This window comes from Megalobrama amblycephala, linkage group LG2, assembly GCF_018812025.1.
Source record: "Megalobrama amblycephala isolate DHTTF-2021 linkage group LG2, ASM1881202v1, whole genome shotgun sequence".
NCBI classification, from domain to species: Eukaryota; Metazoa; Chordata; class Actinopteri; order Cypriniformes; family Xenocyprididae; genus Megalobrama; species Megalobrama amblycephala.
The window spans coordinates 49,083,948-49,100,107 of NC_063045.1; the positions used below are offsets into that span (position 1 = coordinate 49,083,948).

The window sequence follows — 16,160 nt, forward strand, 5'->3', positions numbered from 1 at the left end:
GACTCGGTATCGGCAGATACTCAAAGTCAAATGACTCGGACTCGGACTCGGACTCGAGGGCAAAAAAACCTGATCGGGACATCCCTACCATCCGGCGAGGCTTACCTGTCCAATGCCGTGAGTACTGAACTCCCGTCAGATGCTGCAAGAGCTCTCCTGGCCGGGTGTTCCAAATTCCTTCACCCTGCCATCACCCGATAGGACCCACTCGCCCGACGTGAGCTGCTCCCGTTGAAGGCTACATGGGCCCTCTCTGTCTGTCTTTTTGAACCATGCTGCTCCCCGTCCATCGATTGGTAGCGTTCGTTGACCAGTAGGGTCTGTCAGCCCAGCGCTGTTAGCTGCTCCCATCAGAGGCAACACAGGCCCACCTAGTCAGGCGGCTTAAATCACGCTGCTCCTGATTCATCGGCCAGTAGGGCTCACCCGTCTGATGCCACGAGCTGCTCCTCTCAAGAAGCAGCAAGAACCCTCCTGATCTGACGTTCCAAATTATGCCTGCTCCTCGTTCATCAGCCAGTAGGGCCCGTCCGGTCGGCGCTGTGAGCTGCTCCCATCGGAGGCAACACAGGCACATTTAGTTAATCAACTCAATTAACAACAAGTGCCCCCACCCCCGGACAGCACACCAAATATGCATAACCTTTACTCTACTTAATTATATGTAAGTGTGAACTCATGAATTTGACAACTATTTCACAAGTCTTATAAACACACTTCAAAGGGTTTTCCAAGGGGTGCCGTCCGTGCTGGGTGAGAACATCAATCAGTCCCAGTTGGCACACTGCTAAGGCCACAGCCATCAGCCTGAGTGTTTCCTGAGAACGCTCAAAGACAGAAAACTCTTGGCTCAAATTCAGCGGGAAAGTAAATTACAGGCTGGGAGATTCCCCCTGCAAAAGGTGGGACCATGTGACAATAAAGCCCACTCCATTTCCTAAGAAGGGGATTCTGGGTGTTTGATAAGCAGGAATCTGTCATGGTTAAACTTGAGACTTCCTGAATTAAACATGATCAGCTCCACTCATTTTAGAGGGGAGAGAGCCGTGATCACACATTCCATAAATGTACCATAGAACCAATGTAACTGCTGTAAATTGATGTTACTCATGGACTTTCTTCATGCACAGTGCACAGACAAGTGTAATCAAGACTTTTCATTATCAATTAGTTGTTGCATTCCGTCTGGTATGTTATTGTGTTTTACCATGTATACTGTATTCTGGGTTTCTGTATAGTGTTTTTTGGGTTTTTTGCTTTTGTTTTGTTAAATAAACAAAGTCTAAGATAATAATTTAGTTCCCTGAAACACATGCTTCCATTACAACTTCTAGGATCACTCTCAAAAAACAAACAAAAAAAAAAGTCAATCCCTGGATATTTAATTCAGAAACTGTCTGTGGGTCACAGTCATCAGAGCTCAAACAAATGCCAGCTAAAGATTCATTCAAGACATCAATATATTCTGAAATGTGAATATGTTTGTTCATCAGGATAACAAACATGATGCAGAATAAATTCTAAATCTGAAATTTTTTATATGTTGTTATCAAACAAAGGAAGCAATCACAAAGCAGCTCTGCTGAGGTTTTAAACATATTTGGCCTGTTTACAACACAGTTTCTGTTACAAAATCAAACATACAAAATCAGTCAACTCTGTTAAAATAGATATTTGTTGAATGATCACAGATGATTAGGTTCAAACCTGTAATTTTTGTTTTGAATTTCTCCTACTACATTTCATTCTTTTTGTAGTGTTCACCTTGTTTCGTTTATACAGTTCTTTTATTGATTGCATGACCTCGTCTGACTTTAGAGTGTATATGATGGGATTCAGCATAGGTGGTATTGTCTGCGTCAGGGAATTGTTAATGAACCGGGTGTTTGGATGGATAGGTGTTGTAAAGGATGCAATATGATTGCATAAAATTGGGATATAACTGATTACCACCAACATGAGATGTGAGGTGCAGGTTTTCATGGCTTTGATCCGTTCAGCACCATGAGCAATCTTAAGCAAAGCCAGAGCAATGCAGAAATATGAGATGAAGATCAGTATCAGCGGTGTGCAAATCAGGAGACCAAAATTAATTTTTACCATCAGAATATTTATAGAATTATCATTACAAGCTAGTCTATAGATGATGCCATGATCACAAAAATAACTATCAATCACATTCGATATACAAAAAGAGAGTCTATTCACCAAAGCTGTAAGTACAGAAAACTGTGTCACAGAAAAAATCCACATTACACCTATGATCAGAAACATTGTTTTTCTTGTTACAATGGCATGATAATGTAGAGGAAAACAAATTGCAACCAGTCTGTCATAAGCCAAGACAAGTAGTGTCAAAGACTCCACGTTCATGAAATGATATACAAAAAATGAATTTTCCAAGCATGCTTCATATGAAATGTCATGGTGCTCAAATAAAAATGTGTCTATTACTTTTGGAATCAAAGCCGAGCTTACACACAGATCAGCAAGGGCCAGATGGAAAACAGCCATGTATTTAGCTGTGTGAAGTCTGCGGGCCAAATAAATGATATACATGATAAATGAATTCCCTAAAACAGTCACAACATACACCAAAGACAAGAACACATAGTAGTATTTTGCATGTGGAATATTAGAATTGATGAAAAATGTTGCAGGACGAACAAAGGTCACATTTGCAGAGGAGTTTGACTGCGTGGAGCTCATGATAGCTGTTGTCTGGCTTTTTGTGACCTGTGATGAAGAATTGTTATAGAAATACACTCAATAACACAGAATATTCATATAATGATTTCATTTCCCATTCACAGTGCATTTATAGACAAAAATGTTTAGATGTTTTTTGATATAACCCAGTTGAACTAATATTAAAAAAGTAATTGCTCATTGTAGTAAAAGGATTAGAGAGAAAAGAGAAAAAAACATGGTTTAAACTCAACCTTTTACTAAGCTGCCAGAGTCTCATTATTCTGCCAGCTATCAGACACATTTATAATAGATCATTGTCTTGATCGTGGGACTTTAGTTGATAAAGCAACGTTTCTCCCTATAGACTCGAGCAAGAAGGGGCAGGAGTAAAGCAACAGTGCCACTGTCCAGGAAGCTCCTCTTTTTTTCTTTTTTTTTTTTTTTTTCTTTTCATTATATTATAGGCCTAATTATGTAAGATTTCAATTAAGTACAACTGATTTTAAAACTAAATGCAAGGTCATGTCATGTTCTGTTTGGTTTAGTTTTCACTGTTCTGCGTTTGTGCATTTTGCATTTCCTGTACAATGACGTAACTCACTGGTTCACTACCATACGATCCATCGTTGAACAAATCAATTAGCTAGTCATGACTGTTTCCCGAAACAGTTTTGTCACAAACCTGTCGTTCAGCCACATTGGTAAATGATGTAATGCAAGTGGTGGAGTAGTAACTTCTTTAAATTAATCCGTTGGAAATCGAATTCTTGCTAGATTTTTGCTATAAATTATGGACATGGCATCTGAGGACTAATTCTCATTTTTCTCAGTTATAATAGGCTTGTTCTTACATAATACAGCACGTACGCACATGCGCACTCTTCAAAAACAGTGCTTAAAATCTCTTGACAAACTAAAATATGTAAATGACATTTGTATATATTCGAAATAAAAGATATACATTGTACTTACTGTGAGCTTGCTTATCTTGCTCAAGATAACTATTTATTAAAGGTGCTCTAAGCGATGTCATGCGTTTTTAGGCCAAAACATTTTTTGTCACATACAGCAAACATCTCCTCACTATCCGCTAGCTACACGGTCTCTGTAGTCGCCACAAGCTCCGAAAACGGCAACAAAAACTACCTGGTGCAGCCTGGACCACGAAACATAATAAACATGCTCCAGCCAATAACGAAAAGAATGATTTTAAATGCGCGTTCATGACTGTTTCTGGAAGCACAGAGGGGAGGGGGAGGAGGAGGAGGAGGGAGGGTCTAGCTAGCCTCTGTTTTGTTTGACAACACTTCGAACGTCAACAGGAAGTTACTCCACCCAGGATCGCTTAGAGCACCTTTAAGTCCACATGTCATAAAAACAAGAAGCTATGCTTCTAACCACAGCTTGAGAGCTGTCGTTCCAACCACACAAGTTTGCGAATGTTCATTTGAACTGTGGTTTTGGGAAATACCAAATCATTGAACTATGTTAGTAATGATAGAACTTGCGATGTTAGTTGGCTAATGATGCTTTTGGGAAACGTACCCCTGGCTGCCAATGTCATCGTCTTTGTTTGTTACTATGGTTTCTGATTATGGTTTCTGAAGGGGCAGGAGTAAAGCAACAGTGCCACTGTCCAGAAAGCTTCTCTTTTTTTTATTTGCTTCCAATTAATGCCCCTATTAAAGTCCCCACAAACTTCTCATTACAGAATGTCTCATTACGTCATATTTCAGTTACTGTTCTCATTGTAATATAGGCCTAATTGCAGTTCCCTCAGTTTCTGTTTGTTTCTTGTCTTGCATTGTTTGATGTCAGTGTGTTCTTATGTTTCCTCCATGCTTTTCTACAGTTTAATGTTCTGCTTCTTAGATTAAAAGACCCTTGAGTATCGCCTTCGTTGTGCACTTTCATTACATTACATTATTATATTATATTATAGTAATATTCTTTCATAACATATTTTCTGTCCATGGAGTGGTATGGTGCTGCCTTCCTGAAATGTGTTTTTGCAGGGTGGAATGTCTGTGTATGCCATTGTGTTGTTTACTGTGTGGGCAGAACACTGCTATTTGGCATTATACTGTGGAGTATGTGATAGGGTTTTGTAATTGCTTGTAGTTATTTACTGTAGTACTTTTGATAAATAAACAAGGCCTAATATAATGATTTTTGTAAATAGAAAAGCATACCCACATTACATGGTCTGGGATCTCGAGGAAAAAATAATAATAAGCTGTCAGTATTTAATTTACAAACTGTCTGAAGGTCACAATTAGCAGAACTCAAACAAATGCCAGCAAATTACATATTCAAGACTGTTCATTCAAACAATATTTTCAGGAGTGTGAAGATTTCGGTTCATAAGGATAACAAACATTATGCAGAATATATTTTTTAAAACATTTGTTATATGGAAAGCAAATGTAATGCAAAGTGACATATTGTTACTTAGTCACTGCATAAAAAATGTGAATATTTTTAAAGCTTTAATTTTAGACTGAAATTATTTTTGCATTGTTTTGAATAAAGGAAGCAATCACAAAGCAACTTTCTTAAGCCCAGAGGCTTTAAACAGCCTGTTTATGACCCAATGTGTTACTTACAACATCTACATACAGAATCAATCAACTCTGTTAAATTATTTATTAAATGATCACAGTTGATGAAACCAGTCAAATATTTATAATCAACGTACAAGTAAATCTTTCTTTCAGGCAGGTAATGAAAGTCAACTAACGCCAATATTGTGGAAGGCAAAATGCACCTCGTTTCTTATTCACACACTGATCAGATCCTGTAGTTACTTTTAATTTAGCCTACTGCATTTCATTTCTCTTTTTCTGGTAGTGTTCACTGTGCTTCGTTTGTACAGTTCTTTTATGGATTGCATGACCTCCTCTGTCTTTAGAGTGTATATGATGGGATTCAGCATAGGTGGTATCGCCTGTGTCAGGGAATTGTTAATTATTTGAACATTTGGATGCAGAGGTGTTGTTACAGATGCAATTATATTGCTAAAAACAGGGAGATAAAAAATTGCCACCAACATGAGATGTGAGGTGCAGGTTTTTATGGCTTTGATCCGTTCAGCACCATGAGCAATCTTAAGCAAAGCCAAAGAAATGCAGAAATATGAGATGACGATCAGTATCAGCGGTGTGCAAATCAGCAGGCCATAAGAAATTTTACCCATCAAAATATTTATCGTATTATCATTACAAGCTAGTCTACAGATTGGGGCATAGTCACAAAAATAACTATTAAGTACATTAGACCTACAAAAAGAGATTCTAGTCACTAAACCTACAAGAACAGAAAAAAATGTTACAGACACAATCCACATAATGCCTATGATCAAAAACATGGCTGTTTTGGTTACAATGGCATGATATTGTAGAGGAAAACAAATAGCAACCAGTCTGTCATAAGCCAAAGCAAGTAGTGTCAAAGACTGCAGATTCATGAAATGATACACAAAAAACATATTTGTTAAGCACGATTCATATGAAATCTCCTGATGATCAAATAAAAACATTTCTATGATATTTGGAATCAAAGCCGAGCTTCCACACAGATCAGAAAGGGCCAGATGGAAAACAGCAATGTATTTGGCTGTGTGAAGTCTGCGGGCCAAATAAATGGTACACATGATAAATGAATTCCCTAAAACAGTCACAACATACACCAAAGATAAGAACACATAGTAATATTTTGCATGTGGGACATCAGAAAAGTCACTAATGAAAAATGTTGCAGGACGAACAAAGGTCACATTTGCAGTGGAGTCTGATTGCATGGAGCTCATGATAGCTGCTGTCTGACTTGTTGTGACCTGTAAAGAAAAACTGTTATGGAAATGCACAGAGAATATTCAAATAATGATTTAATTACCAGTCACAGTACATTAATGAATAAACAGTCTTAAATGTTCTTTGACAATAATATTAAACTAATAATAAAACTGTTTAGTCTTTGTGGTAAATTCATTAGATAGAAACAGAGGAAGCACATGGTTTATACTCTACCTTCTCCAAAGCTGTCAGAATGACAATATTCTACGAGTAACAGACACATTTATATTAAATCAGTCTCGCTTGGGACTTTCATGGATCATCCCTTCTCCCTATGGACTTGAAGAAGAGAGGGCAGGAGTAAATCTATGAAAATATAGCAAAATCTTTGTATTTTCTGGCAATAGTTTCCAGAGAATGTCTATTAAAAAACAGAAAAGTACTTTCAAAACATAGATAATCTGTAAACAAAAAATAAATAAATAAACAGTACATTCACTGTAAATTGCCTCAAACCAAATTATTTATACTGTGTTAGTAATGTGAGTATATGTGAACTTTCATTTGATTCCACTAAACAGAATATTTGTTCATTTAAATTAAACACTGTTCAAATAAACACTTTGTGCACCTAAAACTCAGCTAAATAAAGTGAGATAATTAAACCTAAAAGAATTTAGTGACATCAGATTTGTTCGTTTGCGAGATTTCATTGACTGTCAGTTTTCAATGATGGTTGGTTTTCTCCTGTTACAAGATTTCAAAGACAGTTTTGTTTCATTACAAGATCTCAATGACGATCAGTTTTGTTCTGTTATGAGATTTCAATGATGGTCTGTTTCGTTTCATTACAAGATTTCAGTAAAAGTCGTTTTTTTCCATTACGAGATTTCAAAGATGGTCAATTTTGTTTCGTTACGAGAGTTCAGTGATGGTTGGTTTTATTTCTTTATGAGATCTCAATGATGGCAGGTTTTTTTTCCTTTGTTCCTTTATCTGTTTTGTTCCATTCTAAGATTTCAATGACAGTCGATTTTGCTCCTTTACAAGATTTAAATAATTCTCTCTCTCTTTTTTTTTTTTTTTTTTCATTATGAGATTTCAGTGCCACTTGGTTTTGTTTCCTAATAAGACTTTAATGACGGTCGGCTTTGTTTCTTAATGAGATTTTGCAGTTGACAGCAGGTTTTGTTCAGTTAAGAGATCTCAATGACTGTTTCGTTTGGTTGTGAGATTTCAATGACTGTTAGTTTTCGGTGTTGGTTTCATTTGGTTACAAGATTTCAATGAAAGTTCTTTTTTTCTATTAAAAGATTTCAAGGACGATCAGCTTTGCTCCGTTATGAGATTTCAACAACGGTTGGTTGCATTTCGTTAAGAGATTTCAGTAACGGTCGGTTTTGTTCCTTTGTAAGATCTCAAACATGGTCGGTTTTGTTCCATTATGAGATTTAAATGAAGGTCAGTTTTGTTACTTTATGAGATTTCAATGGTTGACGGTTTTGTTTTGTTATGAGATTTTTTTTCTCTCTTTTCTGAAAGCAAACTTAATAATTTCATTCAGTAAGGATGTGTTAAACTGACAACAAGTGATAGTAAATGCTTATATTGTTAGAAAAGATTTCTATTTCGAATAAATTTTGTTCTTTTTAAAGTTTTATTCATCAATGAATCATGAAAAAAGTATCAAAGTTTCCAAAAAATATTAAGCAGCAAAGTTTCCAACACTGTTAATAAATCAGCATATTAGAATGATTTCTGAAGGATCATATGATACTGAAGACTGGAGTAATGGCTGATTAAAATTCAGCTTTGCATCACAGAAATAACATTTTAAAGTATATAATAAAGGAAAACCATTATTTTAAACTCTAATAATATTTCACAATATTACTGTTTTTTCTATATTTTTGATCAAATAAATGCATGCTTTATGAGACTTCTTTCAAAAACATTAAAAATAATAATGAAAAAAATAGAGTGCAAACAAAATAGCATTATATGTAAAATTCTTTTATTTATAACAAAATAAAGTTTTATCCTTTTCTCAAACTTAATTCCTTGAGAGCCTCAGCTCTACACAGGTTTGTTCCAACCCTTAATCAAACACACCTGATCCAGCTAATCAAGGTTTTTGAGATCACTGGCTTAGTTCAATGAATTTATAAATGTGCAGTACCAAATCTTCTCACATGAATTAAATCTTTCAAGATCTTAGCAGGGGAGGATTAAACAACTCCATAAACAGCATTACCAGCACTTTTGACTAAACAGACTAAACTGACTTCATTTCAGTCACCATTATGGTGGTCAGTATTTGCTTTAGTTGTGCAGTTTGACACTTGAGTTGTTAAAGTAATTTGTACTTTGGATGCTGTGATTGTGTTTGTTGTGGAAAGAGAAGCTGCTGATGTTGTTTACTTGATAAAGATATAATCATTATATAGCTGGCTGGTGACAACTAGGATTCACTCAAATTATATAATTATTAATTATAGCAAGACAGTAATTTTAAATTGTGCACTGAGCATTTTGACCTGCAACACCTGTTAGACTCACTCAGACACCAAAATATAAGTCTCAACAATGTAACATGCTTCATGCCACAATGCATTCTATAACAGACTATTATTAAGTTGAAATTAACTGCATTACATCTACATTATCAAAAAAATCATCATCAGCTAACACAATTTCAGCAGCAAGAGAAAAACTAAGGGTACACTTACACAACAACGATGTACTAAAAACAGGGAGGGTTTTTCATTGTACAGATGACAACATTATCAAAACTATCCCCATTCACATGGATCCACGCAAATAACTAAAAACGTTGTATTATGCAAGACAAGCAGTTGGCAATGTCACTTTGTAAAGAAAGACTGTATACGCGCCTGTGCATATACACATTCTTTTACAGAGCACTCGCTTTGTACGTGCCTTTCCACCTTAGTTTTACAATTTACTTTGATATTCTTCTCGTTATTTCCCTATAGCAGCTAATACATCGGAAGTCTCGCACATTCACAGAAAAAAACTTCTGTAGATATCTGACAGAAATAGTCAGTCTGGTTAGTAATTTATGTCTTCTCTAATTTTCAGTTGATTTGATCTAAGGCTGTGGCTGAGGTCAGTTGTAACATCTTCAGTCGTTAGTTCCATTAATGAGGGGCTACATCCTGTGGAGTACATCCTGTGCCTGCTGGGTAAAGGTGGTGATGGAGTGATGCTGGAAGAATATTCTCACTGGAGTGATGTAAGTGACATCAAACATGACTTGAGAAGAAAAACAAATGGAGGACAATCAAGTTTGTCAGCAGGCTCTCCTGCCACACATTCTGCTTTAGAGTGAAAAAACAAAATAGAAAAAAAGGAACATGGGTGATCTTCTGTCTCAAAACTCCACTTTCGAGGCATGTTTGTGGCTGCCAAATTTAAGCTAAAGAAGCATGCAACATCCGGTAGTTGAAGCTTGCTCGTTCTTATTGGTTTTCGTGGGTATTATGTCAGAAGCAGCCCAATCAAGAATCGTAAATATCAAACATGATTTCAACCCATACAGTGTGATCTCATGTTGCAATAAAACAGAGTTTGCAATATAAATGTATTAACGGCACAACACAATTATTACATTCTAATGACATCAGTGATCAAGGCTATTTTACGATGATTATAAAACCATCATCTGATCTCATTTCAGCTTTCTTTGCTACTGCAAATGTGACTTCAAATGAAACAAACAAGAGTGTTAAACTTCTGTTAATTCTAAGTAAGAATTTATGTAGATGAATGACAGAAATTAAGTCAGTCTGGTTTGTAATATGTGAAGCTGTAATCCTATTTGTGGAGTTGTTTAATCATCCTCAGCTGCCTTTATCTTCAGTTAATTTCATCTAAGGCTGTGGCTGAAGTCAGTTGTACCTCTTGTGTTTCTGTTGGTCTGTTTTTTCTGTTCTCTTCTTTCCTTCAGTGATTCTGCTTGTTAATGCTAAGATGGATAGAAGGATTTTGTGGCTCAGATGAGGTCCAGTTCTGATTTATTTCTTTGCTCTTGGCCGACATGTGGCATTGCTATGGCCTGCTTGTGGCTCAGATCTGGCAGTGTAAAGAGTTGGTAGAACTCAAAAAAATTGAGACAATCAGTTAAATCAAAGTTTTTAAGTTAACAAACTCCAAGACTAATGCCGGTAACACACTACACGATTTTAAAAGTCATCGAATCACTGTTCTTCTCAAACTACATGTTGCTGTTGTGTGTACATTACAGATGGATCATTACAAGACGGAGTTAATCTCTCTACTTCATCCACAATGGGACCCAATGAATATAAATATACAATATACAATATAATAATAATAGTTGTTATTATTAAAACAATATTATTTTTAGTTCATTAAAGTATAAAAAATAATAAATGCATAAAGAAATATATAATATTACTATTGTACTGCAATATATTTATTGAACTATTTAATAATAATAATACATTTATTTTACAGAAAAAGAGTGAAATTACAATACTGTTGCATATTTAATGCACATATATTCTACAACGAGAGCCACCCACACAAATAAAAAAAAACATCCCCCTTTTTTTAAACTCACAAGAAAAAAAAAATATGAGATGAATAAATAATTGAAATTACACACTTCACCTTTAATATGGGGTTTTGTTTTTAAATGTCAGAAATGTTGAATTGATTTAAAGCTTAGAACTCTTTATTGAAAAAAAACTAAAATGCCTATAGAAATGATGAATGACAATTTTGTGCTTCAAAATAAAAAAAAGACATTTATTGTATGATAAAGAACTGTTTTAAAAATGAACTTCACAACAGAGAATATAAAATTAATGGTATATTTAAATTTATTTCCAAGGTAAAAATGTGATGCGCCTTTTAAGAAGTCTTTTCACAGACACCATGAACTCCTCTGTCATGAATGTGTAGATTATAGGGTTAAGCATTGGAGGAAGTACAGTGGTCAGAGAGAGATTGATGATCCTTGTGTTAGTGTTAATAATGGATGAAAGAGCATATGTAAAAGTGATGGGAACATAAAATATAGCCACTAATATTAAATGAGCAGTACATGTCTTTGTGGCTCTTTGACGGTCTTGTGGGGTTGTGATTCTGAACAATGTTACAGCTATGCATGTATATGAAAAGATAATAAAAAATACCGGGAAACCAAGGATGATCGCCGGGAACAAACTGGCAATCACAGAGCTTGGGAAATTATTGTTACATGCAGAACGATATATAGGCCCGTGATCACAGTAGAAACTGTTAACAGTGACAATAACTCTGCAGAAAGAAAGTCTGCTCATGAAAATTGCTCCAATTATTGTTAGCAACATTGCTAGTGTCCATGAAGAACTAATTATAACAAGCATTGATCTATGGGTCACAATCATATGATACCTCAGTGGTAAACAAATAGCTACTAATCTGTCAAACGAGAGAACAGCGAGAGTCAGTGACTGCACTGCAAAAAATAAAATATTGGAGAACATATTGGATAAGCATAGTCCATAAGGGATCAGCTGATTCCCAAACAGAAATGCGTCCAGTAGCTGAGGGATCACAGCGGTACTCTCACAAATGTCTGTCAGTGATAAGTTAAAGACAGACATATATTTAGGAGTGTGAAGATTTCGGTCTATAATGATAACAAACATGAGGCAGGAGTTTCCAAGCAAAGAAATTATGTAAACAAAAAGCAGAAATATGTAATAGTATCTCATGTGAGGTATACCAGAAAAACCACTGATATAGAAATAAGATGGGGTAGAAATATTCCTGTTTTCAGAGAAATCTTGATTCATGGTCAGTTCAATCACTGATCTTGTGTTTATCCTGTCTGGGCAGAAATAAGTGTGTTTAGTCATTGTGATAAGAAATCATTTGAAATGGCATGGCATTTCTGTACGGCATACAGTACAGTCCAAAAGTTTGGAACCACTAAGATTTTTAATGTTTTTAAAAGAAGTTTCGTCTGCTCACCAAGGCTACATTTATTTAATTAAAAATACAGTAAAAAACAGTAATATTGTGAAATATTATTACAATTTAAAATAACTGTGTACTATTTAAATATATTTGACAAAGTAATTTATTCCTGTGATGCAAAGCTGAATTTTCAGCATCGTTACTCCAGTCTTCAGTGTCACATGATCCTTCAGAAATCATTCTAATATGCTGATTTGCTGCTCAATAAACATTTATGATTATTTTCAATGTTGAAAACAGTTGTGTACTTTTTTTTTCAGGATTCCTTGATGAATAGAAAGTTCAAAAGAACAGCATTTATCTGAAATACAAAGCTTCTGTAGCATTATACACTACCATTCAAAAGTTTGGGGTCAGTAAGAATTTTTATTTTTATTTTTTTGAAAAGAAATTAAAGAAATGAATACTTTTATTCAGCAAGGATGCATTAAATCAATCAAAAGTGGCAGTAAAGACATTTATAATGTTACAAAAGATTAGATTTCAGATAAACACTGTTCTTTTGAACTTTCTATTCATCAAATAATCCTGAAGACTGGAGTAATGATGCTGAAAATTCAGCTTTGCCATCACAGGAATAAATTACTTTGTGAAATATATTCAAATAGAAAACAGTTATTTTAAATTGTAATAATATTTCACAATATTACTGTTTTTTACTGTATTTTTAATTAAATAAATGTAGCCTTGGTGAGCAGACAAAACTTCTTTTAAAAACATTAAAAATCTTAGTGGTTCCAAACTTTTGGACTGTACTGTATATTTTAAGGCACGCAACATATTGACATAGACAGAAAATGTTCTAATGATTTACATTAAAAGCTATTATGATTGTTAAGGTTAATACACATCTTTAAAATTTTGTACTCACAAAAAGGTGAAGAGGACTTCTGCTGTATACAGGCACACAGCACTGTGAAAAAAGACTTTCCCTGACTTGTTACATACTGAACTATATATCCTTCAGTCGATCAGTTGTACTACAAATGCCAGACCTCACTGGATTTGTCAGCTGACCAATCACAGCACAGAACTGGCACTGCCACTGATACTAATCCATAGAGAGGAGAAAGATTTATACTGCTATTCATTTGGTGCTCCATAATGTTTAAGGTTAAATTTTCTAAAATTCTTAAATTTTAGAATTTAAGAGAACATGAGGTGATGTCGGACACTTCTTGATGATAAGGCCCTAATAATAAGCCAACTTCATTCGTCCTTACTGCAAATAGGTAATTCTAATACATACAATGACTATCCATTATGACATGTAGGCATCTTTATGTACATAATAATAATCTTTTTCATTGTAATCCTTTTATTTTTAATATTTGGCATGTTTGTGTGCTGCTGCACATCCATGTGTGTGTATCAAGCAGAGTATACTCCGCCTATAGGCACATATTACTAACAAGCCCTTTAAATAACAAAATAAATAAATAAATAAAATACTACAACTGAAAACGACTGCACTATTGACCAGCCAAAACCTGGTCTACAGTCAATGGCACAATTGTTTTCAGTTGCCTCAAAATAGCAACACGGCAAAAATGCGCCTGAATGCGCCATGGGCGAACAGATGGGCGCGAATACATTTGCTATTTAAACAACGTGGGTGCTGGACGTAAAAATGATAACTGCGTCGAGCTGAAGCTAGCAAAAACACTTGCGTCGTTCCTGGTGTCGCATTGCACTGGGTGTATAATGTAGAAAATGTGATCAGGTGAAGTTGGTTTAATGATGATGAAGTACAGTATTCATCATATAGTGGTCAAATTCATTGATTTTATTCAGAATCTAATCATTTACATAACTTATTAATTTTATATTATTGTGTATTATACCCCTAGAGTACCACCACATGATATCCAAAAATGTCATGATATTTTGAAAAAAAAAAAAAAATGTAAACTCATTAGGTGGTTTTGACTTGTCAAATCATTCAGACACACACAGACATCAAGAATCAGTGTATGAATCTCAACAAGGGTGACAATCAACAAATAATTCAGATAAACAGATGAACCTTTTATTTGTTGATTGTCACCATTGTTGAGATTCATACACTGATTCTTGATGCCTGTGTGTCTAAAATATTGCAGGTAATATATTCAGAGATTTAACCTCTGGGTATTATAGTTTTTCTCAATTGCTAACACACTATAACTGCTTCATTTGACACAATTTCCCAAATGGTTCATTCAGCTCTAGAAACAAAGATACAAGTGTCAAGTGTCACACTGTGAATTCAAATGGCACATATTTATCCATGTGTAAACATTGAGTAGCAAAACTGATGACACACCAATCAGAATCTCAGGATAATATAAATAGTTGATAAATAGGGGATGGGGTCAAAGGACATTTGTTCCTGATGAAGTACAAATCACTATAGTTGACCGTGTTCTTGTGTAGGAATGACCATGAGGGCAGTGGGTCTACAGGCTCATCTACAGGGTTTTTATACTACTTACACACACAGTATAATTACAGTACACAGTAGCAGCAGTTTAGATGAGAGAAACTTCACTATTCTATGTATAGTAAATACTGGAGCACATGTTGTTCGCCCTCAAACGCATAATTGTCAAATTGATTTATAGCCATAAATACTTCTTATGTTTCATATTTTTGAAGAACTGAGGGAAGGGAGAGAAAGTCTAAAGAAGAAGACTAAGAAACTAGTATGGCAAATATGGTCATTACAAGTACTGTAATGCAATTTGGTCGAGGATGATGAATTGTTTTTTTGTTGTTTTTTTTTTTTTTTTACTGTTCTGTGATTTATGTTCAATTCTTTAATATTTCAACTCTTCTTTTCTAGTGCTTTTCATCTACTGAAAGATCTCTTTACAGTGTAATGAAGATAAACTTTTCTCAAAACTTGAATTTCACTGTATCTGTTATATATATACCATATATCTGCTCTATTTATGTTGTATAACTGTGATAGACATTGATCTGTAAAATGATACCTGAGTGCCAAAAGGAGGTTTTTGTAACAGTGTTTTGAATTGATCTCACTAAGACTATATTGTAGTGTGTGTGTTTTTGAGGGCTTGTGTGTTTTGTATGAAGGCATGAGTTTGTTTTTTTCAGTAAGATTGAATGGTTTTGTGTTTAGAGCTTCATTTTGACCTGAAAATAGGAAGTTTGGGGAATTTGGTTAGAAGTTATGGATTTCTGTTTAGAGTTTTGAGAAAGGAGGCACAATTTCAAGAAATGTGTTTAAGCAATTGATGATGAAGATTACATCATCAGCAAGTGGCCAACATCACCTTGGTTTCTCTTTGCTCACCATGCTTCAACAAACATGATTTATAAACACAGTTATTACTATATAAACATTTACATATTAATAAGTCAAGAGCCCAATTAACAAAAACTAAAAACCATAATGCTGAGTTCAAACTAAACTATTATTGTCAATAAGACATCAACATCTAAACCTCTGTTAATTCTCAATAAATACTTTTGTGCATGTATGAAAGAAATAAAGTCAAACTGGTTTGTAATAAGTGAAGCTGTTGTTTTGTAGTTGTGTAATCATCCTCTGCTGAGATATGTTAGTGTTTAATGTTCTATTATGTTGGGATTTAAAGGGTTTCTGTATTGTCTTGAGTTTTATGAGGTTACCATTGTGCTGAAGAGTAGTGTCAAGTC

At 34.8% G+C, this 16,160-nt stretch overlaps 3 protein-coding genes across 3 annotated transcripts; all 3 read right to left on the reverse strand.

Moving 5' to 3' along the window:
- Positions 1-585: 585 nt before the first annotated feature.
- On the reverse strand, positions 586-2,986 carry LOC125262905 (olfactory receptor 1496-like). Its single transcript, XM_048181748.1, has 2 exons — positions 2,943-2,986; positions 586-2,736 (listed from the first exon to the last, which is right to left on the reverse strand). The coding sequence occupies exon 2, from the start codon at positions 2,707-2,709 to the stop codon at positions 1,702-1,704; it is 1,008 nt and encodes a 335-aa protein (XP_048037705.1). The 5' UTR covers positions 2,710-2,736; positions 2,943-2,986; the 3' UTR covers positions 586-1,701.
- A 2,007-nt stretch (positions 2,987-4,993) lies between these two features.
- Positions 4,994-6,773, reverse strand: LOC125262906 (olfactory receptor 51E2-like). Its single transcript, XM_048181749.1, has 2 exons — positions 6,720-6,773; positions 4,994-6,526 (listed from the first exon to the last, which is right to left on the reverse strand). The coding sequence occupies exon 2, from the start codon at positions 6,497-6,499 to the stop codon at positions 5,501-5,503; it is 999 nt and encodes a 332-aa protein (XP_048037706.1). The 5' UTR covers positions 6,500-6,526; positions 6,720-6,773; the 3' UTR covers positions 4,994-5,500.
- Positions 6,774-11,258: 4,485 nt separating this feature from the next.
- On the reverse strand, positions 11,259-13,499 carry LOC125262907 (olfactory receptor 13C2-like). The gene is made up of 2 exons (XM_048181750.1): positions 13,369-13,499; positions 11,259-12,344 (listed from the first exon to the last, which is right to left on the reverse strand). Exon 2 carries the CDS (start codon positions 12,311-12,313, stop codon positions 11,354-11,356), a length of 960 nt encoding a protein of 319 aa, XP_048037707.1. The 5' UTR covers positions 12,314-12,344; positions 13,369-13,499; the 3' UTR covers positions 11,259-11,353.
- Positions 13,500-16,160: the final 2,661 nt, after the last annotated feature.